Source organism: Podarcis raffonei, chromosome 8 (assembly GCF_027172205.1).
Source record: "Podarcis raffonei isolate rPodRaf1 chromosome 8, rPodRaf1.pri, whole genome shotgun sequence".
Lineage (NCBI taxonomy): Eukaryota > Metazoa > Chordata > Lepidosauria > Squamata > Lacertidae > Podarcis > Podarcis raffonei.
The window spans coordinates 72,191,223-72,213,557 of record NC_070609.1 but is presented as its reverse complement, the minus strand read 5'-3'; the positions used below and the strand labels follow the sequence as shown (position 1 = coordinate 72,213,557).

General features: G+C 48.0%; 2 protein-coding genes across 2 annotated transcripts in view; one reads left to right on the top strand and one right to left on the bottom strand.

Annotated features, from left to right (window-relative positions):
• ACAP3 (ArfGAP with coiled-coil, ankyrin repeat and PH domains 3) overlaps positions 1–3,469 on the bottom strand; it is a 151,774-nt gene extending 148,305 nt beyond the window's left edge. Inside the window, exon 1 of the mRNA XM_053400800.1 lies at positions 3,187–3,469. Within this exon, the coding sequence (XP_053256775.1) occupies positions 3,187–3,233 (47 nt within the window). The 5' untranslated portion in view covers positions 3,234–3,469. The remainder of the gene's footprint in view (positions 1–3,186) is intronic.
• Positions 3,470–8,524: 5,055 nt separating this feature from the next.
• Positions 8,525–22,335, top strand: part of PUSL1 (pseudouridine synthase like 1) — a 63,536-nt gene continuing 49,725 nt past the window's right edge. Inside the window, exons 1-2 of the mRNA XM_053400786.1 lie at positions 8,525–8,857; positions 10,789–10,846. Coding sequence (XP_053256761.1) covers positions 8,799–8,857; positions 10,789–10,846 — 117 coding nt within the window. The 5' untranslated portion in view covers positions 8,525–8,798. The remainder of the gene's footprint in view (positions 8,858–10,788; positions 10,847–22,335) is intronic.

Sequence of the window (22,335 nt, the reverse complement as noted above, 5' to 3'; positions counted from 1 at the left end):
TCTGACAACAAATTAACCAATGAAATAGCACATTGATTTAAATTGGATTGAACTGAATTCACTTTGCAGATTACCAAAACCTCAGTTAAAGCACCTTTTTGCAAGGTTTTGTTTATTAAAAGATAAACAACCATTCCTAATGGGTTGACTTTTTAAAATTTTCTTTTAATGCTATTGTTACAACAGGGCTGCATTTCTAGACCCGCCTACTCGGGAGTACGCCCTGTCAAATGCAGCGCCTAAGTGGATATGCCCAAGACTGTGTTGTAAAATATCCCGACCTCTTGTTTGCAGGTGTGCGGATTAAAAATTTGCCTTCGCCAAGTGGAATGGAACCTCAATCTTCATCAGCTTCTGCGGCTCTGATTGATTAGCCAAACCATGTAAACCGACTGGTGTTTTTGCAGCTCCGGTGATGAGGTCTTCAAAAGAGAGACAGCGTGGCCCAGGATTGTTATGCAGGCCAATGCATGTCTACTCAAAAGTAAGTCTCCCTGGCTTACTCCAGATAAGCATCGTTAGCACTATGGTCTGGGCCTGGGGCAGCAATTCCAGGTTTGAAGATGTCATGGACATCTTTCCTCTGTCAGTAGACCTAGGCACATCAGAAGAGCCCTGCTGGATCAGGCCAAAGGCCTACTTAGCCCAACATCCTGTTCTCACGGTGGCCAACTAGATGTCTCCTTGGGAAGTCCCCAAGCAGGATCTTGGCGCAACAGCAACTCTCGGACAGAGGAGGCAGGACACAGCCATCATGGCTAATAGCCGCTGATGGCCTTCTCCTTTGTGAATTTGTCCAGTCCTCTTATAAAGCTATCCTAGTTGGCGGCCATCACTGCCCCCTATGGGAGCGAATTCCATACTTTGCACTGCCTGGAGAAATACTTCCATTTGACAGTGCTATTCAGCCATACTTTGAACTTCCCAGATTACCCAAGGATGATTTTGGGTTACAGGCCTTGTGGGAAATGGAAAGGGTGTCTTGATTCAGCTGCCCAGCGCAACTTAGACGGACAGGGAGAGAGCCCACTAGAGGATGCTTTGCTCGGACCAACAACAAGCTCAGCCTATGGCATTTTGTGCATATAAACCTATATGTCCAAACATGTACGAGCATACGCATACAAGCAAATATTACATGCAGCAATGGGGAAGCTTATTTCAGCCCAAGGGCCACATTCCCTGCTGGGCAACCTTCCAGGGGCCACATGCCAATAGTGCGTGGAGCAACAGATGCAAATTGTACCTTTGTACAGGAGAATAATTTGTACGCACGCATTCTCACACCCCTCTGCACCCTCCACCCAGGCAAGCAGAAAGGCAGGATCAGAGTTCAAGGGCACATTCCAGCCAGGCAAAAACACTCAAGGAGGGTCAGTGAGGGTGAGTGAGGGAGATTTCCGAGGGTTAGACAGAGAGGCCTGAGGGCCACTTCTGGCCCCCGGAACTGAGGTTCCCTACTCCTGATTAAATGCATAGATGCATACAAAGATCTTTCTCAGTCTCTCTCCTCCCTAATTTAAGGTATACCTTTGCCCTTCCAGGAAATCTGCAGCTGGCGATGCTCCATTCCTGCACTCTAAGCCCGTACCACTGACCAATATCTCCACGGCTCCAAACACGAGAGCCATCACATCCTTTCTGGTGGGTGGTCTCTGCGGCATAACCCTGTCCCCCGCCATCTCAGACACACACGCGTGGCTGCAGATGACCTTGATGTCTCCCCATCCTTGAGTTCTCTCCTTTTCCCTCCTCGCTTAGTCGCTCAAAAAAAAAACGTCTTTGGGGAGCAGGAGGAGAAACGACACCCCCCCTCCAGCTTTATCAATATGAGTTCTCTCGCTCTCATGATTATTATTATTACTTAAATAGTATTTATAATGTTTTGCTTCTTTTGCCATTCCGGACGTCTTCTGGCTTGCCTTTCTAGACGAGGCTTCTTGACACCACCCATCTTTCCTTTATCTGTTCTCACGCCCAGCTGAGATCCCTCCGGATGAATGGATGTGTGTGCGTGCGTGCCCCTTTGTACAACACCAGGCGTTCAAGTCTCTGCGATTGGAGGGACCCAGCCAGACAAAACACACACACACACACACAGTCTTTTGGTGTGTGTTTTTTAAGGCTGGGCGGGATACCATATTTGCACTCCTTGTAGAAGAGGATGACATTGAGCCCCCATCCTCCGTAGAGGGGATCCTCAGGCCTGCATCCTAGATTCTCCTTTTCCCAAAACACTACCTATGCCGCTAGACCTCATGAGGCTCATTATGGGGGACAAGGCTGTTTGCATCCGACAGAACTGCCTTTCCGTGGATCCATTTGATCACCCCTGCTTCCTGGATCCTTCTGTCTCTTTCCCACCTCCCTTAATGAGATTAGAAGGGGAAGAGCCTTTGTAAGGCAAGAAGACAGTCCTAGACAGGCAGTCCTAGACAGGCTTCCCTCCCTCTCCCCCTCTCTCTCTTTTTCTCTGCCAGAGCCAGCTGCTCATCTTACAGGGACTAGGGGCTTAAAAAAAAAATCATTATCAAGATGTTGAGGGGGGTGGCTTGAAAAACGAAGCCCCCCTTTCCCTTACCAAACCTACCATTATGTTCCACGGCAACTCGTGTGTGTGTGTGTGTGTGTGTGTGTGTGTGTGTGTGAAATCCTCCATGAAAGCTGTTGAATTCTTCCATGCGGTTTTTGCACAGACCAAACCTGAATCTCTCTCTCGCCTGCATTCTAAGGGCAGGACATCATGCATTTCGCCCCCAAAAAAGGGGGAACGCGGGGAGAAAAGGCATTTTGTTCCTTGCACAACCCAACCCAACCCAACCACGACCATTTCTTCCTTTCCCCGCCTTTAACAACGAATAAATTAAACAAACCCCTGTCACTGTGTGTGTGTGTGTGTGTGTGACGCCAATCTGCTTCCAAACCGCGACGCCGAACGCACCCCGTACAAACGCCAAAAGCGGGTCACGGTTTGGGTTGGGGAGGTGGGGGGGGAGAGGATGGAGAAAACCGGCTCCGAGGGGAGACCTGGTCCAGCCCCATCAAGACTGCGCCTTGTTCTTGGGCGGGGAACCAGAGCGGGGTGGGGTGGGGGGGCGGCGGTTTAATCCGAATCGATTTCAGCGCGAGCCGTTTTGCAACCATAACAAGAAAAAGAGACGGAGATCTCGCTGGACTCTTTCTTACCGGAATCGGGGCGAATCCTTGATGCACTCCTCGAATTCGACCGTCATCTTGGCTTCTTTTCTTCTTCTTCTTCTTCTTCCTTTTTGGAGGGATGGGGGTAGGGGTTAGGGATTGGGAGAGGGGGGTGGAAGAGAAAGCGACTCAAAATCCGGAGAGGCGCATCTCCTGCGGCAGCGAGCCCCGCGCACAGCCTCGCCACCCGGCGCCCTGCTTGCCTCCAGCGGCGCGGGCTGAGCGCAGGAGGAGCGGCGGCAGCGCCAGTCCGTCGGCGCGCACGCTCTCGCCTTGGCGCGCGGCTCCCTCCCTCTCTCCCTCCCTCCCTCTCTCTCCTTCCTGGGCTGTCAGGGGGGTTGGCTGGGGAACGAGCCAGCGAGCGAGCGAGCTGCAGAGCTTGCCAAAGAGTTGTGTCACACATACACACCAACACACCCAGGGAGCATCTACCAATTACCTTGGAGAGCAGAGGAACACAGGACGGAATTGGAGCGCGCTTTTTTTTTTTTTACTTCATAGAATTATAGAGTTGGAAGGGACCTCTGAGCATCATCTAGTCCAGCCCCCGGCCATGCAGCAGGAATATGCCGCTATCCCACATGGAGATCACACCTGCAACCTTGGCATGATCAGCACCACCAACCAACCGAGCTATCCAGAGCTTATTTCTTTTATGGCTCCATTCATATCCCCCTTTCCTCTCCAAGGAGCTGAAGGTGGTGTGCATAATTCTACCCCTCCTCTTTGAATCCCTGAAACAACCCTGTGAGGTAGGATAGGCAGAGAGGCTTCCAAGCAGCCATGCCCACTTTGAATGGTGGGGCCATAGCTGTCAACTTTTCCCTTTTTTTAAGGGAAATTCCCTTATTCCAAATAGGATTCCTCGCAAGAAAAGGGAAAAGTTGACAGCTATGGCCCCACCCTGCGTAATCGCATGACGTGGCACTTGCACACTATTTGAATGGCAATGCCTGTCAAATTTGAAGGGGGCGGCCCCTCAAATATTTTAGGGGGGGCAAAGGGACCTCGACCCCTAGGAGTTGGCTCCTGTGCTTCCAAGGTCGCTGCCAGTGAGCTCCAGGGATGAGTGGTGGGATTTGAACTCTGACCTCCCAGAGTTTTCTTCCGCCACTAAAACCACTACTGCACCACATTTGTTGTCGTTTGTCCATCTGGGCTCTGACTGGCAGCCACTCTCCAGGGATTTGGGCAGAGTGCCTTTCCCCAGAAATACCATTGGGGATTGGGCCTGGTCGTGCCGCAATACGAAGCAGGTGCTCTGCCCTTGAACAGGAGGAGCGCTGGGGCAGATAAATAAATAAAATAATGTCGTTAACATGGGATGAAAATAAATAGGACAGTTTAGGGCATCCTCTGCCAACCCGGTGCCCGCCAGATGTTTGGGGCTGGCAGGAGGTGTGGCCCAAAACATCTGGAGGGCAACACAATGCTGCTGCTGCAGTTTACCGTATTAACTCCATCTGATTTCAGCAGAGGAGTTAATACATTTGGCAAGACCCATGCCCTCGACATTTGTATAGTACGGTGTTTGAGAGGGTTCCAAGCACTTTGCATGGGTTAATTTGTTGCACTGCTTACAACATGCCTGTAAGGTAGACTGAAAGGATTGGAAGGGGCCAGTTTAACGGCACCTGGTTTGCTGGCAAGATGTTCCAGGTTCATTCCTTGCAATCTCTGAGCAGGGCTCAGAGAGGGGGGACCCTATCTGAAACTCTGGGAAGTGGGTGCCAGATAGATCAGCGTTTCTCAACCTGTGGGTCGCCAGCGCGTCACAATCCTATGCAAGTGGGTCACTGGCTTTGTAAGCAAACCCCAAATAATAATTGTTTGTAATCCCTAACTAACAAGTTGGGCACCTCTTGCAACTTTCCTGTTTCGTTGTCATGTCGTAAAGGCTAGATGACCTTTGGTGTCTCTTCCAACTCTACAGTTCTATGATTTTATGACATCTGTGACAATAAATCAATGGGTCATGGTGCCAAGTAGTTCTGGCCTTGAGGGCTGCCGCACCATAAAGGCTGGGAGCCACTGAAATAGATGGACCATTGGTTTGACTTGGGAAGGCCTATCCTTGGAGGAGGCAGTTTGTTGTGTCTCTATAGGGTTGACTATATTATTATTATTATTATTATTATTATTATTATTATTATTATTATCAATTAAATTCTATACCACCCTTCATTTGAGGATCCTGATATTATCATCATTATTATTATTATATGTATGTTTGGCCTTTTCCAATCAATCTCCACTGGCGCTGGGCAAATGCTGCCAAGTCTCTGCCACGGGTGTGCAATTGCCTTGGTCCCAGCAAAAGGTGGGGTAGGTTCCCAGTTACAGGAGTCATTGCTCTGGGCTCAATTCCTCACAATCAGGAGACACTCCACAGAGAAGCCATGTGGTCTCTCTTAACGGTAGGTAGCCCACTTTCCTTCCTTCCTTCGTTTCTTTTTAAAGAGCACGTTTCTAGTCATTAGAATGCCAAAGATACGCTTGAAAGAGTGGGCAGTGGTTGCTGCAATCTCTGAAATGACTTTGTGTGTGGTTTGTTGCCCTGCTGTTCCGCACTCGGAGAGGGAAGCTTTTGGGGCATCCCAGTGAGACATGCCTTCTATCGAGGCCATCAGGGCTCTACATGGCAGAAGGCAGATGTCATCATGCTCTAAACCAGGAGCTTCCTAAGCCCCTTGCACTTCAGCAGCCCAGAAGGGACACAGAGGGCGCGCCCGTCCCTGGACTCTGTGAATGGAGCGGCTCACACACAGATCAGATTAAATTAATCTGGGGTGGCTGAAAAGTAATAAAAAGTGCTGGATGTGCTGGTTTAATCCTGATCCTCCCGCACATCGTCAGCAGAAGCTGTGGGAACATTTTATGTGCACTGAGCGACACACACAAACAGAACCGATTGCATAAGTCCTCTGGCAGGTTGCATCAAGCACATCTGTTTAAAATGCTGATATATTGGAACCTTTGGGGATGAATAGGTTTTTCTTCTTGAAAGTAGCACAGGCCTTGTGGAAATCAGACCCAAATGTTGCCAGGAAATTAGATTTCTTCCACTGGTGTATTAATCTGAGTGCATCTTGACCAGGAGTAGATTGATACCAGAACTTTTTGTTTTTATTTATTTGCCACAGTTGTTAGCCTGCTGGAGGGACAACACATCAATTATCCCCCCTCACTTATTTTAACCTCACAACTGTTGGAAGTGCAACAGCAAGGATCATTCAGTTTGTAATTTAAGGGTTAATTCTGTTACGTTAAAGTCAACCAGCCAAGAGGGAAAACAGGTGGGAAGGCACTGCTTAGCAATCGGGCAGAGTGGCGTGATCTCTAGTGAGGTAGCATGTGTGCCGACTGGCTACATAGTTCTGGAGATTTCCCTCTGTATAGTTGGTTCTATGCCTCCCTGTTATGTACAAAGCCTGTAGTGCGAAAGGCAAAAACCTCTCTGATAATTTCGTCTGAATTATACACTGTTTGGGTTCAGTTTCTTCAGTAAAGTGTTATGAGTTTCCTTTCCCTCTGGACTCTCTTTGCATTATCCAAGTGACTTTGCTTACAACAACAGGACCCTGTAAAGTAGGTTACTACATGACACTGAATAGCCCGTGGTCACTCAGTGAACTTTATGACTGACTGTGGATTTGAACCACAGGTTCACCCTTGATTCTCTAAGCATTACCCTTGTGCGTACTCCGCATCGAGAAATTCAGATTCTCAATTCTGCACTGCATAAATTATACAATGTTGCACTCCCCCGCATAAATTATGTAAAACACAAAATATTCAGGATAGATTCTGATCCATCCTGAATATTTGCTATTTTTGCATAATTTATGCCCTGTTCCTCAACCGCTGCAAATCGAATTCAGCCATTCTTGTTTCTTAGATTTCAGTGTGCCTTTCACACATGCTGAAATCTCAAAGCGACTTACAGTGGTACCTCGGGTTAAGTACTTAATTCGTTCTGGAGGTCCGTTCTTAACCTGAAACTGTTCTTAACCTGAAGCACCACTTTAGCTAATGGGGCCTCCTGCTGCTGCTGCGCTGCCGCTGCACGATTTCTGTTCTCATCCTGAAGCAAAGTTCTTAACCCGAGGTACTATTTCTGGGTTAGTGGAGTCTGTAAGCTGAAGCGTATGTAACCTGAAGTGTATGTAATCCGAGGTACCACTGTACAAGAATGCAGGTGGAGGCCTTGAACCTGCAAGTGGGCGAGAGTGCCTATATTACACGAAGAAGACTGTATGTGGCCTGCAAGTTTCAGCCCAGCAGGAGCCGGCAGCAAATTATAGCATAGATGGTCTGTGGGATGGTTTGCCCTCCTCTATTCCCCTGTCCCAATTAATTGCTGTCTTCCAGGCCCACCCCTGTGACATCACCCTAGGTCTCAGATTTGGGCCCTGAAATCTCTGGGTCTGGGATTCTCCTGCTTTGGGGATGTCCATGGATGATGGCAGATACAGCACAACATCTGAGGACCCAAGGTTGGGAAAGACTGCTCTAGACATATGATAATTCAAAAGAGGAAGCAACCTCTGTACATGAGCAGGGGCAATCCGCCCTTGGTCCCTTAAAATGTGGGGAAGGTACCGTATTCTGCATACACTCAGAGGTCTTGAATCCAAGATGCCTTAACTTTTGAGTTGTACCACCTTGTGCTGATGAGAGATCCCGTCAAGTCTGCTCTCAGGTGTTTTGGACTTGGGAGAGATCAATGCAACGAAGTCAATTGCAAAAAAACATCAAAAAATCAAAGGGGAAAAGTCTGTTTTTTGAAGGAAGCCTTTAAGCCTTAAAAGGGGTTGGTGGGTTGGAAGCAACGCTGCATTTAAACAACAACAACACACACACACATTCACCATTTTTCTAGACAATAATCACACATTATTTTTAAGCACAATGGAGATTGGACGTTTTTGTTCACAGGTGGGAATTTCCCTCCTATCCCTAAAGAGAATCACCGCGGAATCTCGGCTCCTCCTACCCAGCTGGCGGTGTGTCCATTTGTGGCCGAAAAAATCGCAATCAAACCGAGACACGAATAGCTCTAGGCCCTCGTGAAAGCGCCCTATCTCTTCACTGGCACCAGTTTGGGCTGTCTAAGAAGCTGCCTGCGGAGTGGGGCGAATCAAGCCCTCTCTCAAACGGGGAAGAAGTTTTGTTTCTCCCCAAAAGGCGGAGAAAAAAATAATATCGCAAAATAAGAAAGACTTTGGGACTCTATTTTTTTTAAAAAAAACTCACTATAATTAGTTTAAGAAAAGGCAATTGGGAAGACACTCGAAAAGGGGGCTTTTATTACCAGGCACCTAAACTTTCAAACGCAGCTGAAAGCCATGCTGCATCAGGCAGGACGCTGCTGAGACCGGTCGGCGGTGCCAGTTTATCCTCTTAATTAGCATTTTTAAAAGAGGAGGGGTAATAGGTGTTTGTTTGTTTTTTAAATATTGCAACAAGAGCTTTCTACTTCCAGAATCAGGCAGCTGTGAAATTTGCCAGCAGTTATTAATAATGGCAATGTTAATTGTTCAGAGCATCATATTCATGATTCATAGCTGAAATTTCACGGCGTCCTTTGAAAAACCAACATGGTTTGTCCAAAAACTCGGTACCTGCTGTTCTTTCAATACCTTGGGACCAAGTATTGGTGAGTACGGTATGTTTAGAAGCATCCTCAAATGCTCCCTGCGTGAAAGTCTGGAGAGCCTCTGCCAGTCAGTGCAGACAATGCTGAGCTAGATGGACCAAGTGGCTTGGTATGGCATACAGAAACTTTCTGTGCTCCTGTTACAGGAAGGGCTGTCGCTCAGTGGTAAAACTTCTGCTTTGCACACAGAATGGCCCAGATTCAGTTTCCCAGCCTCTCCCGGTAGGACTGGAAAAGGCTCCAAGTCAGAGGCCCTGGAAATTTGCTGCTGGTCAGTGTAGACCACAGTGCTAAAAATTAGCCAAGCAGCAGGTGTGTTTTGCTATTAGTGCAGGTCCAGTTGTGACCACATGGAGATCTCTGGATGCCAGGTGACGACTGACATCTCCATCTGGCTGGCCCCTCCAGCTTTCTTAAGTAGGTAAGCAGAACAGCTTATTCATTGCGTTTACATCCTACCTTTTTCTCCAAGGAGTATATGGTTCACCTTCTCCTCCGTTAATCCTTACAACGACCCTGTGAGGGAGGTCAAGAGGCTGTGGCTGTCCTAAGGTCGCCCAGTGAGCTTCATGACCGAGTGGGCTCAGACGTTCTGTTAATCTAGCCCAGTACCTGGTGCACCCCATCGTTAACTGTCTAAGCAGATGAGAATTTATACACGGCTACACAGCATATTTTAAGTGACATATTACCAGTTTTAGGTACCTTATATTTATTACCTAGTTCTCTTTGGTGCGTTTGTGACGGGAGAACGGAACTGAAGTTGATCAAGGCTGTGTCCACACCATATGTTTAAAGCATATAGCGCGCCCCCCCTAAAGGAATCCTGGAGTTAAAATGCCCAGAACCTTTAACAAACTATAGTTCCCAGAACTCTTTGGGGGAAGTCTTGCTCTTTAAATGCAAGGTGCATATGCAGCCCAAGTCTCTTTGGGAATGGGGGATCTTTCTTATGAGGCTGGGGAGTTAAAACCATTGTTCCTACATTGGGATCCACGCCGACAGCTGAGATTTTCCGTTTCTACCTTTCAGTTATATGACACATTAGGTAAGACAATGGGAAATGGGTGGCGGGGAAGAGGGAGAGCGAAGAGAAGAGGAATAATGAGAATTAAGATTGCAAATGACATCTGTTGCTAATGTACTGATAGCGCTTGCTTTTGCACCTGCTGCTAAAATATTTTCCTTCGTCTTTAACCTTGTTAGGCTAGTTAGGACTAGCCGCCTGAAAAACAGTTTCTACGCTAATGCAATTCTGGTTCTAAACGCAACATAAGGGGTCTCTGTAGTATAGTGTTTTTTAAAATGGGGTTTTAGAGTTTTTTAGGGGTTTTTGAATGTTTTATGTAGTTTTGTAGCAGTTTTATGTAGTTTTTATGTAGTTTTATGTAGTTTTCTGGTAGTTTTCTGTAGTTTTAATGTAGTTTTATGTAGTTTTCAATTTCATTGTTCCGCAAGGGACAATGACAATAAAGATATCGTATTGTATCTTTTGTTATTAATAGGGCAATTATTTCACTCAACATGTGGGTTTCTTGTGCACATTCTTTTTCTTTTTTAAAAGGGGATTATTATTATTATTCTAATTTGCTCTTCAGATTGGCCTTTCTGTGCCTTGATTTGGCATAGTGGCAAAGAGATTGAACTGTGAATCAGGAAGGCTGATAGAGAAATTCTCAAGGGCCAGTGAACCTTTGGCCCTCCAGATGTTGCTGAACAGCAACTCCCATTGATCCCAGAAAGCATGGCTGATGACCGGGGATTATGGGAATTGTAGTTTAGTGCATCTGCTGGGATAAAGCTTTCCCTTAGCTGCCCTACTTGTTTTGATTCAGCACAATAAAAGTTAAGGTGATGGTCAATGCCTGTGAACCACAGTCACCCTCCACTTTCTTCTGCTTGAGGTAATTATGTTTTTTCCTTTGCTGCAGTGGCGTGAAGGAGGTTCGTCCTGACCAGGCGGTGCTTGGAGTGCAGAATCACTTGGAGGTACGTACCACAGCTAAGGTTTTCAAATTGGGTTGGGATGAGAGGTGTGACATACATTTTTGCTCTTCTGGTTGGGGGGTTCCGAGGAGCCAAAGGGCTGGAAGAGATGCCTGGAATTTTATGGCAATCCTAAGACCAATGAAAGCTATTCTCTGAAGGGCAGTGAGTTGTTCAGTGGACCAGTGACAAGAGGTGCTTCGACTCCCATGTAAGTGTTCTAGGCAGCAATCAAAATGTTTTCAGATGCTGCTTCCACCTCCTTAGTGATGTTGAACTGGGATTGCACAAGAGCAAGCCAGGTCTGACCAGTTATGTTACTGCAAAAAGAAGAAAGGATTGAACTGAAGACAATCTGTGTTTGGAAATATTTGCCTATTTAAGATTTCCCGTAAGGCTGCCAAATTGCAGACATTGTAGGTGTCTGTGTAGATCGACATCTGAATGTAGGGATTTGTCATAATCATGAGCTCTCTCTCTCTCTCTCATTTCTCTTTCTTTCTTTCTCTCTCTCTTTCTCTCTCTCTCTGACCAGGTTTTTTACTGAGGTGGTTAACCTGTGTCTGTCTCAGCTGTCTTAGAATGGAGCTGACAGTACAACAGTTTGTTGCATGTAGAAAGCACAAATATTGGGGTGAAGGCTAGACTGGGACCCCTTCTGCCAACACCCAGTTTTTGTAGGCGCAGATAATTTTTTGTTGCACTCGTGAACAATCCTCCATGCAGCAAAAATTCCCTTCACATACCAAAACCAGTGTCAGGATTCCGGTCTGGCCTTCCACCTGCCTTTCTCTGGGTGGGGGAATCTATGTCAGCTGCCTTAGTAGATTTGGGCTTTTGAATGAGTACCATCAACAGTCTCTTCTCTCACCATCTTGGAACAGGAGATAGCGTGTGTTTTTGCACAGACACAGTTCACTTTTCCAAGGGATCTGGGTAAAAGTCACATCTGATAGAAGCAGGCTGAGCCTTGACAAAACCCATAGAGCTGAAGGAGGAAGTGGGGAAGAGCGCCACTCTTCCAACTTCCTCCTTCAACTCTAAGCACTTTTCAAGGGAGAAGAAGGTAACTACCCTCAGCTCCTTGTGACCAAGGGTGGGTGGGGTTGCTCAGAAGCTTTGTGGGCACCAGGGAAATACCTCATGGGCACCATTGCACCCACAGGCACCACATTGGCGACCCCTGCCCCCAAAGCCTCCAAGATAAGTCTTCGTTGTGCTCCATAGCATCAGGAGCGAAGACAATTCAAACATAGGGTTTTGTTAAGTGTCGAATCGGGCCAGCAGGGTAAAGCCGTCCTATGGAAAGGACAAGATTTTCTGGGGAGTTGAGTACCCCAGGAGATTTCAGTTTGGACTTGCTCTTCAGTTAAGACTTGCTTTTGAGCCCATCTGTGGCAGGTCTCCCAAATGGAACATGCTGGGAGTCTGCATGCCTGTTGGAATGCTGGATCATTCTTTTTCCAAGCGGGGTTGACTCACTCTCGCTGTAGTCACCCACTCTTCTGGAGCCAGACGTTGGGGACGTAAGGGAGAAGGCGGGCGGTGCACAGCTCAGAGGTACACAGCTCCCTCCATCTGTTTCAGCTTCAGTTTTGGCCCGAGCTGCTGCAGGGCGTTTTCACGTGAGAGGCAAAAGAGTCCCCTGCCAAAGTACCTGAAAATGTGCTCAGATTCATCTCTGTATCAAGGCGAATTAGTGGATTTCTCATAAATAAAGGTTTTCATTAATTACAACATCAAAACTGCAGGCAGACAGGAAAGGGCATAATCAAAGTTCCAAAGCAGTACAGAGGTTGCATTTTCCAGAACAAATAACATGGAAAAATAAAAAAGAAGCAAAACAGATGAAAGCCAAGTCTTGCATCAAGACAAATTAGTGTGTGTGTGTATCTTTCTCTCTCTCTCTTTCTCTGTGTACATATTTGGCCACACTGAAGAGGATGCTGGACTAGACACTAGGTCTCTTCTGATGTTCTTACTGTCCAAAGTCTAGGTGCCATCCCACCCATGAAATTATTATTATTATTATTATTACTATTATTACTTTTATTTCTATACTGTTTTATATTTTAAAGAGAAAATCTGAAACACATTAAAACAATCCAGAACAGAACGAATTCCAGCTTCAATTAACATATTTCAGATTGTTTTCGAAGTGACATTTCCCTTTCCCAATATTTATTTACCTACTTAATTTATATAGCTGCCCCGTAGCAGAAGCACTGTAGCAAACCAGTGTGGTGTGGAAAAGGACCTGGGAGACCAGGATTCAAATCCCTCCCTACTCAGTCATGAAGCTCACTGGGTGACCTTAGGCCAGTCACAGCCTCTTAACTTACCTCATAGAGTTGTTATAGCAGGGATTTACTGAGGAGTGGAGAAAAAGGTGAGATATAAATGCAGTACATAAGCTGTTCTGCTTTCCAGCTTAAGTAAGCTGGAGGGGCTAGCCAGATGGAGATGTTAGTCGCAATCGGACCTGCGTCAGTAGCAAAACACGCCTGGTGCCTGGCTAATTTCTAACAATGTTTCCAGCATCTCCATGCCCATTGGGACTGGTAGGGCAGAAGGCAGGGAGCTGAACAGTAGGTGGCGCCAGAGCCAATGACAGGCAGAGCCAACTTCTTCTAGGTTTGTCCCCATCCACCTCCTCCCTACTGAGTTCCCCTAGGGCAAAAGCTGAGACGGAGGAGGAAGCCAACAGGAACCGTTGTGAGTAAGAAGGCAGGCAAACAGGGGCTGGCTGAGGTTGGTGGGGCAGTGCCCCATCTGTCTCAGCAGACCAGCCTCCCCTCATGGTATGTCATTATAGGAAAGGATGACTGTTGGTGGTTTTTTGAGGGGAGGAATGTGCATTCCCAGCTTGCTACTGGAGATATGAAGTTTCAAGGCTACTCCAGAGGCAAAATTCTCTCTGTGTGTGTGACTTCACCCAGGGAAGGGGAACGGTGTGTCTGTCCTGGGGAAATATGATTTGTTTTCATCCCTCTGTTTTGCATGTTCTGCGATGTTCAGGACCTTCTCCCTCCCTCTCCCAAACCAGCCCTTCTGCGTTTCTCTCTGCTTCTCCTCCTTTGCAACGAAGGCTGCCCAGGGCAAAATCTTTTTCTATGCAAATTGTCTTTTTCTTGGCCCTCGAACGTGCGCTCCGGGTCCAAGAATTTCTTCCCATGCATGAGGAAACAGCAAAGGGAGTGTTACGGGACAGGCGCCCGGGACAGCTTGAGTCTTTGTTTCTCCAAAGGGAGAGAGGGAGGGAACGAGGGGGGAAAACAAACCACGAGAGGTGGACGCGAGAGGGAAGCATCTGGAAATCCTACATGACTTGGAAAGGGTTCTTGGCGACTCGTAAGAGATATATAATTCCTCTCTTTCCCAAATCGCTCCCCTTGCATGGCTGATCTAGACAGTGGTATTCTCTTTTGGGCCTCTGCCGGCAGCTGCCTCAAAAGGGTGGGATGGAGGACTTTGCGATAAACATTTGCAGATCACCGTTCGCCCCCTGATCGCCTAGGACAAGTAAGACCCCAATGAAACGAAGGGGCCTACGTTAGTTGTGTCTGTTAACTTCAGTGGGTTGACTCTGAGTAGGGCTAACATTGGATGCAGCACGGTTAGCATGTAATAATGCTTATTTGTTACGCCCCATCTTTCCTCCGTTGAGCTGTCGGTGGCAAACCTGGCTCTCATGCCTCTGCTTTTTTCCCGTGCAACAACAACCCTGCGAGGTAGGTTAGAAATACTTTTACTGGTGCCCCTAAGGCCACCCAGTGAACTTTATGGCTGAGTGGGGATTTGAACCCTGGTCTCCCAGGTTCTCATCCACCATTCCAGCCCAGCTGTGGGGAAACTTTAACCCCCCAGATGCTGCTGAACTGCAGCCCCCATCAGCCCCAGTGAGTATGGCCCAATGGCCCGGGATGATGAAGATAATAATAATAATAATAATAATAATAATAATAATAATAATAATAAAATTATTTATATCCAGCCCTCCCCAGCCAAAACCAGGCTCAGAGCGGCTAACAGCAATCAAAGTAACACAGCATTCTAAAATCGATATTCTAAAATCAATTCAAAATCAATTGGCAACCACTGGGCCAGAGTTCTACGAGGATCACCAAAGGAGGGGGTCAGACTGTGCCTTGGCCAAAGGCCTGGTGGAACAGCTCTGTCTTGCAGGCCCTGTGGAAAGATGTCAAGTCCCACAGGGCCCTAGTCTCTTGTGACAGAGCGTTCCACCAGATCAGGGCCACAGCCGAAAAAGCCCTGGCTCTGGTTGATGGAATGATGGATGATGGGAGCTGTAGTTCAGCAACATCTGGAGGAACAAAGGGTCCCTGAATCATAATCATCATTGTCATATTTTTTTGTTTATACCCGACCATTCTGTTTGGGTTGCCCCAGCTACTCTTCCAACACATATAAAAACATTATAAAACAGCAGAAATTAACAGCAGAAATTAACAGTAACAATCTGATCCAATATAAAAAGTAATAATCACTTTAAAAGAAACAACCTATGTAAAATAAAGCAATATTCAATATTCTAATAGTGAATGCACCACATCTGGCTGTTTCAGCTAGCCTAGTTAACAGCCTTTGATAGAATGATTTCAGAGTGATGGAAATATCTCTAGGAGGGATTTGCAGAACAGCCCCTTCCCTCCGGCCACATTTACACCATACATTTAAAGCACTCTGGTATCACTTCAAACATTTATGGCTTCCCCTGGAGAATTCTGGGAGCTGCAGTCTGTTAAGGATGCCGAGTGGTGTGGGGAGACAGCCCCCCATCCCAGCCCACTCCAAGAACTAAAGTTCCCAGATGGTTTAACAGTCAATCCCTCTTTCCAGGGAGTTCTGGGAATTGTTGCTCTGCAAGGGGAATAGGGGCCTCCTCATGACTCTCAAGGGATGTGGGTGGCGCTGTGGGTTAAACCACAGAACCTAGGACTTGCTGATCAGAAGGTTGGTGGTTCGAATCCCTGTGATGGGGTGAGCTCCCATTGCTCGGTCCCTGCTCCTGCCCACCTAGCAGTTCAAAAGCATGTCAAAGTGCAAGTAGATAAATAGGTACCGCTCCAGCGGGAAGGTAAACGTCGTTTCCATGTGCTGCTCTGGTTCGCCAGAAGCGGCTTAAGTCATGCTGGCCACATGACCCGGAAGCTGTACGCCAGCTCCCTCGGCCAGTAAAGCAAGATGAGCGCCGCAACCCCAGAGTCGGTCACGACTGTACCTAATGGTCAGGGGTCTCTTTACCTTTACATGACTCTCAGCACCCTTAACAGACTACAGTTCTCAGGATTCTTTGGGGGAAACCATGGCTGTTTAAAGTGGTAGCATAGTGCTTTGTGGTGTGAATGTGGACTAAGCTCACAATCTTCAAGCAGCAATTTACATGTCACATGGGGGTGGGAGGAATGGGCTCTGGTGCTCAGCACCTCACCGCCAACAGTCAGGGGTAATGGGAGCTGGAGAACACCAACATCTGGGTGGGCCACAGTTTCCCCATTCATGGACCCAAGGTTCCTGGCAGCACCAGCCAGAAAAGGAGGTTCCCTGCTGTGTCTCTGCACGAGTAGCTGCTATGGCTTTTCTTAAGATTGATTACAACATTGATTGCAACACTTGGCCTTTCAGGTGTTCCTGGACCCCCAATTCACATCAGCCCAAGCCTGCATGGCCCAGTGGCCAGAGATGATGGGAGTTGGAGTCCAGGAACATCTTTGGGGGGGCACCAGCTTCTCCAGTCTTATATGACCTTGGTTGAAAGCCTCCCAGAGTGACTGGGGCAAGCCAGTCAGATGGGCAGGGTACAGATACTAAAATTACTACTATTATTATTATTTCAAGAAGCATTTGGCTGGCTGCTTTTGGAAAGAGGTTCCCAGACCAGATGTTCGATGCTGTCCTCCTTTCGGCACAGATGTGCTGTCGAGGTGCACCAAAGTGCCCAGATCCCACCACCTGCCCTCCTTGTTGGCACGACACACCATTAATTGGGATTATTGGGCGTCGTTTCCCCAGCGACCGGCACGCAAGCAAATTACAGCTATGCAAATGATGGGTCTCTTCTCAATCTGGCATGAGTGATGCTAGCGGATTATCGTTGCGGTGGATGATAAATAAAAGTGGCAGATGTGCAGGGCAGCTCCGAGGGCAGCAGGAGAGGACACAGAGAGGTCATTTGTGAACAGGGTCAGGAGTTCGGCAGGTTGCGCCCGCCAGCCTGTGTCGTGCGGTGCTTTTCAGCCAAACTGCTGATGGGAAGGATTCCGCTGGTTGGCTGAGTTAGGGTGGAGCCCTGCTTTTGCCTCTGATTCTGTGTTAAAGATTGCAGAATTAAGCATCCTAAAACCCAGGCCTTCATCCTAATGGGGAACCTCAGGACTGGGGGCTGAGTGTGGCCCTCCAGGCTTCTCCAGGCCACCCCCCTTCCCAAGCCACATACCTTGCCAGCTCTGCTTGTCACTCTCCTTGAATGTTTCTGCCTAGCTGGAAACACTGATCCTGCCTCTTGCTTGCCTGGGTGGAAGATGGAGAGGGGGGAGCTTATGCGTAGAATCTAACCTATAGTAAAAAGGTAAAGGGACCCCTGACCATTAGGTCCAGTCGTGACCGACTCTGGGGTTGCGGCGCTGATCTCGCTTTATTGGCCGAGGGAGCCGGTGTTTGTCCGCAGACAGCTTCCGGGTCATGTGGCCAGCATGACTAAGCTGCTTCTGGCGAATCAGAGCAGCGCACGGAAACGCCATTTACCTTCCCACCGGAGCGGTACCTATTTATCTACTTGCACTTTGACGTGCTTTTGAACTGCTAGGTTGGCAGGAGCAGGGACCGAGCAACGGGAGCTCACCCCGTCGCAGGGATTCGAACCGCCGACCTTCTGATGGGCAAGTCCTAGGCTCTGTGGTTTAACCCACAGCGCCACCTGCGTCCCAACCTAGAGTACAAAGGGTAAAATTCACATTCATCGCTCCGCCCACTGTTGCCTCTGGCCCCGCCCACCACTGGCATATGGCCCCCAGAAGGGAATGCAGCCCTCGGTCTGGAACGGGTTTCCCACCCATGATTCAATGTATGGAAACCAGGTCCTGTTTGGAACAAAGCTCAGTGCTCCAGGCTGAAGAGGAGGCGAAATAGTGGGGCAGTGGGAAGTAAGGTTTAGGAAGTTCATTGAGGGACAGTTTGGTATCCCTGGATTTACGGCTCTATCCAGCATGGTGCTTGTTGCTGCCATAGTGTCCCTGGTACCCATGAAGGCCTTTCCCGTTCATCCCTTGGGCACGAGGTGGAGTGTTTGCTTACCTTTCACCTCCCTTGAAAAGTATTTAGAGCTGAATGAGGAAGTTAGAAAAATGACTCTCCTTCCCACATCCTCCTTCTGCTCTATCTGCTTTTCAAGATTCAGCATAGTTCTGCCAGATCTGATTTTTACCCAGATCCTTGGAAAGCAAAGTGTGTATACGTGCGTTCTCTCTCTCTCTCTCTCTCTCTCTCTCTCTCTCTCTGTTTTTTTTTGGGGGGTGGGGGGAGGTTGCTGATCCAGAATAAGGGGCAGGGGAGGGAAGTGTCCGGAGGGGGTGCAGGCTCAAAAATCCAGCTCATTGACAAGTACATAGAGCAGGGTTGCCGCCAAAGCTGTTGAGCTTTTTTGAGACTTTTAAAAGGAAATTCGCCGAAATCTAAACTTCTGACATGGGTTGCCATTTCCGCCCAGACACTGTTTTCCACTGCCATATTCCGGCTGTGTCCGGGAATTTCCGGATGTACAGCAGCCCTAACATAGAGCTGAATAAAGAAGTTAGAAAAGTGACTCTCTTTCTCACTTCCTCTTGCATCTCTATGTACTGTTTTCACTGAGAGCCAGTGTGGTGTAGTGGTTAAGAGCGGTGGACTCGTAATCTGGTGAACCGGGTTCGCGTCCCCGCTCCTCCACGTGCAGCTGCTGGGTGACCTTGGGCTAGTCACACTTCTCTGAAGTCTCTCAGCCCCACTTACCTCACAGAGTGTTTGTTGTGGGGGAGGAAGGGGAAGGAGAATGTTAGCCGCTTTGAGACTCCTTTGGGTAGTGATAAAGCGGGATATCAAATCCAAACTACTTCATGACATGGATCCCTTCTACTGGATTCAACAGTTTGCTTTTCAAAGGGAACAGTGGGCAAAGTTTGTATGTGCATGTTTTTGTGTGTGTGTGTGTGTGGTGTTGTTGTTGTTGTTGTTTTAGGGCTGCCAGGTCAGGGGCATCCCAGACCCTGAGATTTTAGGGCCGAAACCAGAGACTTAAGGCAGGCCCTATAAATGCGGGAGGCAGTGGAAGACAGGAGTGCCTGGCGTGCTCTGGTCCACGGGGTCACGAAGAGTCGGACACGACTAAACAACAACATAAATGGAGGTTAAAGGGGAGCAGAGGATGGCAGACTCGCCCCCCCACTATCATTTGAAGCCAGCTCCCACCAGGCTGAAGCTTGCAAGCCACATCCACAGTCTTAATATATCATTATCATTACCATTCAAGTGTCCCTATTTTCCAGAAACAGTCCCGGATTTGCAGAAGGCATTCCGGTTTCTGATTTGATCCCGGAATGTTCCGCTTTCCCTCAGGGCATCCTAATTTTCATTGGAGAAATGTTGGAGGGTATGGAGTTATCTGACGACACTCCCCCCCCCCCAGCCATCTGAAGGGAGCCCTGTACAGGGAAGCGTTTTTTTTAAATGTTTGATGTTTTAATATATGTTGGAAGCTGCCCAGAGTGCCTGGGGCAACACAGTCAGATGAGTGGGGTACATTGGATAGATGTTGGAAGGTATGCAATATCATTGTCATTAAATGCACGCTCACACACTCGTGTGTGTATGTGTGTGTTTGTGTGAAGTGATCTGAAGGAGAGGCATCCACAGCACTCATTTCAAAATCCAGATGAGCCCATGGACCTAAAATGGCCACTTATTAGGTGCCCAGTTCTTGGTGCAGAGAAGCTGCTTTAGATAAAGGAGCTAATGTGTTGATGAGGGTTGATGTGCAACTCAAAAGTGTGTGTGTGTATGTGAGAGAGAAAGAGGGGTATCTTTGTGCAGACTGGTCAGAGAATCTAGAGCTAACTCCCCGACTAGCTTCTTGTAAGGACAGTTAATTACCCATTTAGCTGGAAATCTCGTCGTCTTTCCCAGCTAGGGATAATTTCCAGAGCCGGAGCATTACCCGTTGGATTTGCTGCTTTCTGCCCACTCCCCCCCCCCCATCTTCTTCTTGTTGCCAATTCTGCACGGATGGTGGAGATTGAGGGCATAAATATAGCATTCCACCCACCCCACCCCAAAAAAGGATGCTTACGTAAGTGACGCCCCCACAAGCCCTCTTCCCTCGTATATTATTATTTCCGCCTGTTTACCACCCACGCTGGAGTTCTCCAAATGGCTTGGATTGTGTGCCTTTTTTTTTCTTATTTGTTTTGGTTCTCAAGTTTTCATTTTCTGCGTTTGAAAAAAATAAATGTAAGAATTGCTTTCCTGGGAGAAATCAAGGGGCATCAAGGAAATTGCCTTGCACCAAGGCAGACCGTTGTTCTATCATCTACAACACTAGGGAACCTTCTGAGGACCAAATGGCAGTGGTGGGTGGAGCCAAACATGGGCAGAGCAACAGGTGCCCATTTTACCTGTGTACAGCAGGCTGCTTTCTACACATGCTCACACATCTTTCTCCACCCTCCATCCTGGCAAGCAAAAGACATAGAATCATAGCTGCTGGATAGCTCAGTCGGTAAATCATGAGACTTAATCTCACGGTTGTAGCTTCAAGCCCCACGTTGGTCAAAAGATTCCTGCATTGCAGGAATGACCCTCGTGGTCCCTTCCTGTGGGGAGGAGGTGTGGCTTGGGGAGGTTTCTGAGGGCCACATAGCAAGACCTGAAGGGCCTGAGGTTTCCCAGCCCTGTAGAATTATGAGAGAGATTTTAAAAACCTGGGTTTTTTACATCTGTAACGCTGGCAGACCTACCATCCCTTTATAAACCTCTGTCGTGTCTCACTTCCCCTCCCCCATATCTTTTTCACTTTCTTCCTGAACTGCAAAGCCCCAGGCGTTAGTTTTGCTTCATAGGTAAGGCACTCCAGCCCTTTGATCATTTTTTAATATATATTTTTTACCAAAAATTTTTTTGCTATCAAAGCAATTCCATCCTCGGAACTATTTTGCAGCATGCAAAAAAAGAACAAACCTGTTTAATTTGCTGATGGGCTCGTCTCGGCTTTATTTACTTCTCCTGTCGGGATTGCCAGCAGATTAAAGGTCTTACTTTAAATGTCGATTAAAGCCAGTTCTCTGCCTGGCTTTTAATCGGTTAACTCTGTTTGATTTGCATGTTGCAGAACCTTTGCAGAAGTCCTTCTCTACCCCACCCACCGCAGGATGCTTCGGGGAGAGGAGAGGAATTTCTGACAACTTGTTTGAAACGCAAAGTGAAAGGAAACCGATATGTCCTGTCTGATGTTGTTGTCACTTTAAACTGGTGTTAGGGAGCCTCTTTCCCATAGGTCAAATGAAACTCTGCTCCCCGTATTTGACTCACCAGACGGTTTTGCCCAAGGCATGCCCACCTGCCCTGCACCTGATGTCATACAAGAGGCTGGAATGCCGGACTAGGACCTTGGGAGACCAGGGTTCAAATCCCGACTCGGCTATGAAGCTCGCTGGGGGTGTGACCTTGGTGCCGGTCACTGCCTCTCAACCTGACCTACCTCACAGGGTTGTCGTGGGGATTGAATGAGGAGGGGGGAGAACCATGGGCACCACCTTGAGCTCTTTGAAGAAAAAAATGGCGGGATACAAATGTGAATACATGGGATTAGGAGTGCATCCTGACCCTGTTCTGGACAAGCTGAAGGTTTTGATAATTGGTGACGGGGTGGGTGGGTGGAGGGGGGGCGGCTAATGGCATTGGATGACATCACTCCTCTGCAGACCACTTGCCTGGCCTCTCGGCAGCCTTGGCGGCTTTAATAATTGATGGGCACTCTCATTCCCTTTTACAAGACGTTTCCCGTCAGAGATGGCAGAGGCCGTAAACTGTGATGGATGGGTGCATTGTGCTGAACAACAGCAGCCTGCCCTTGCCGGTCCTGGCGGGACGGAATCGACCTGTGACCTTCCCAGTCTGGATCTGGCCCATCGCCTTTTCCTTGCAGCACCCTCAGAACGATCAGCTGCTCATACTCTTATTCTGTCGGAGAACAACATTGCAGCCTCCTGTTCTGGGCCTAAGCGCTTGATGTGGGAAGCTCCCCTTTACACCAAGTCAAACCAATGATCCACCCAGCTCAGTGTTGCCTACGCTGACTGGCAGCAGCTTCAGGTTACATACGCTTCAGGTTACAGACTCCACTAACACAGTTATAGTACCTCGGGTTAAGAACTTTGCTTCAGGATGAGAACAGAAATCGTGCTACGGCGGCAGCAGGAGGCTCCATTAGCTAAAGTGGTGCT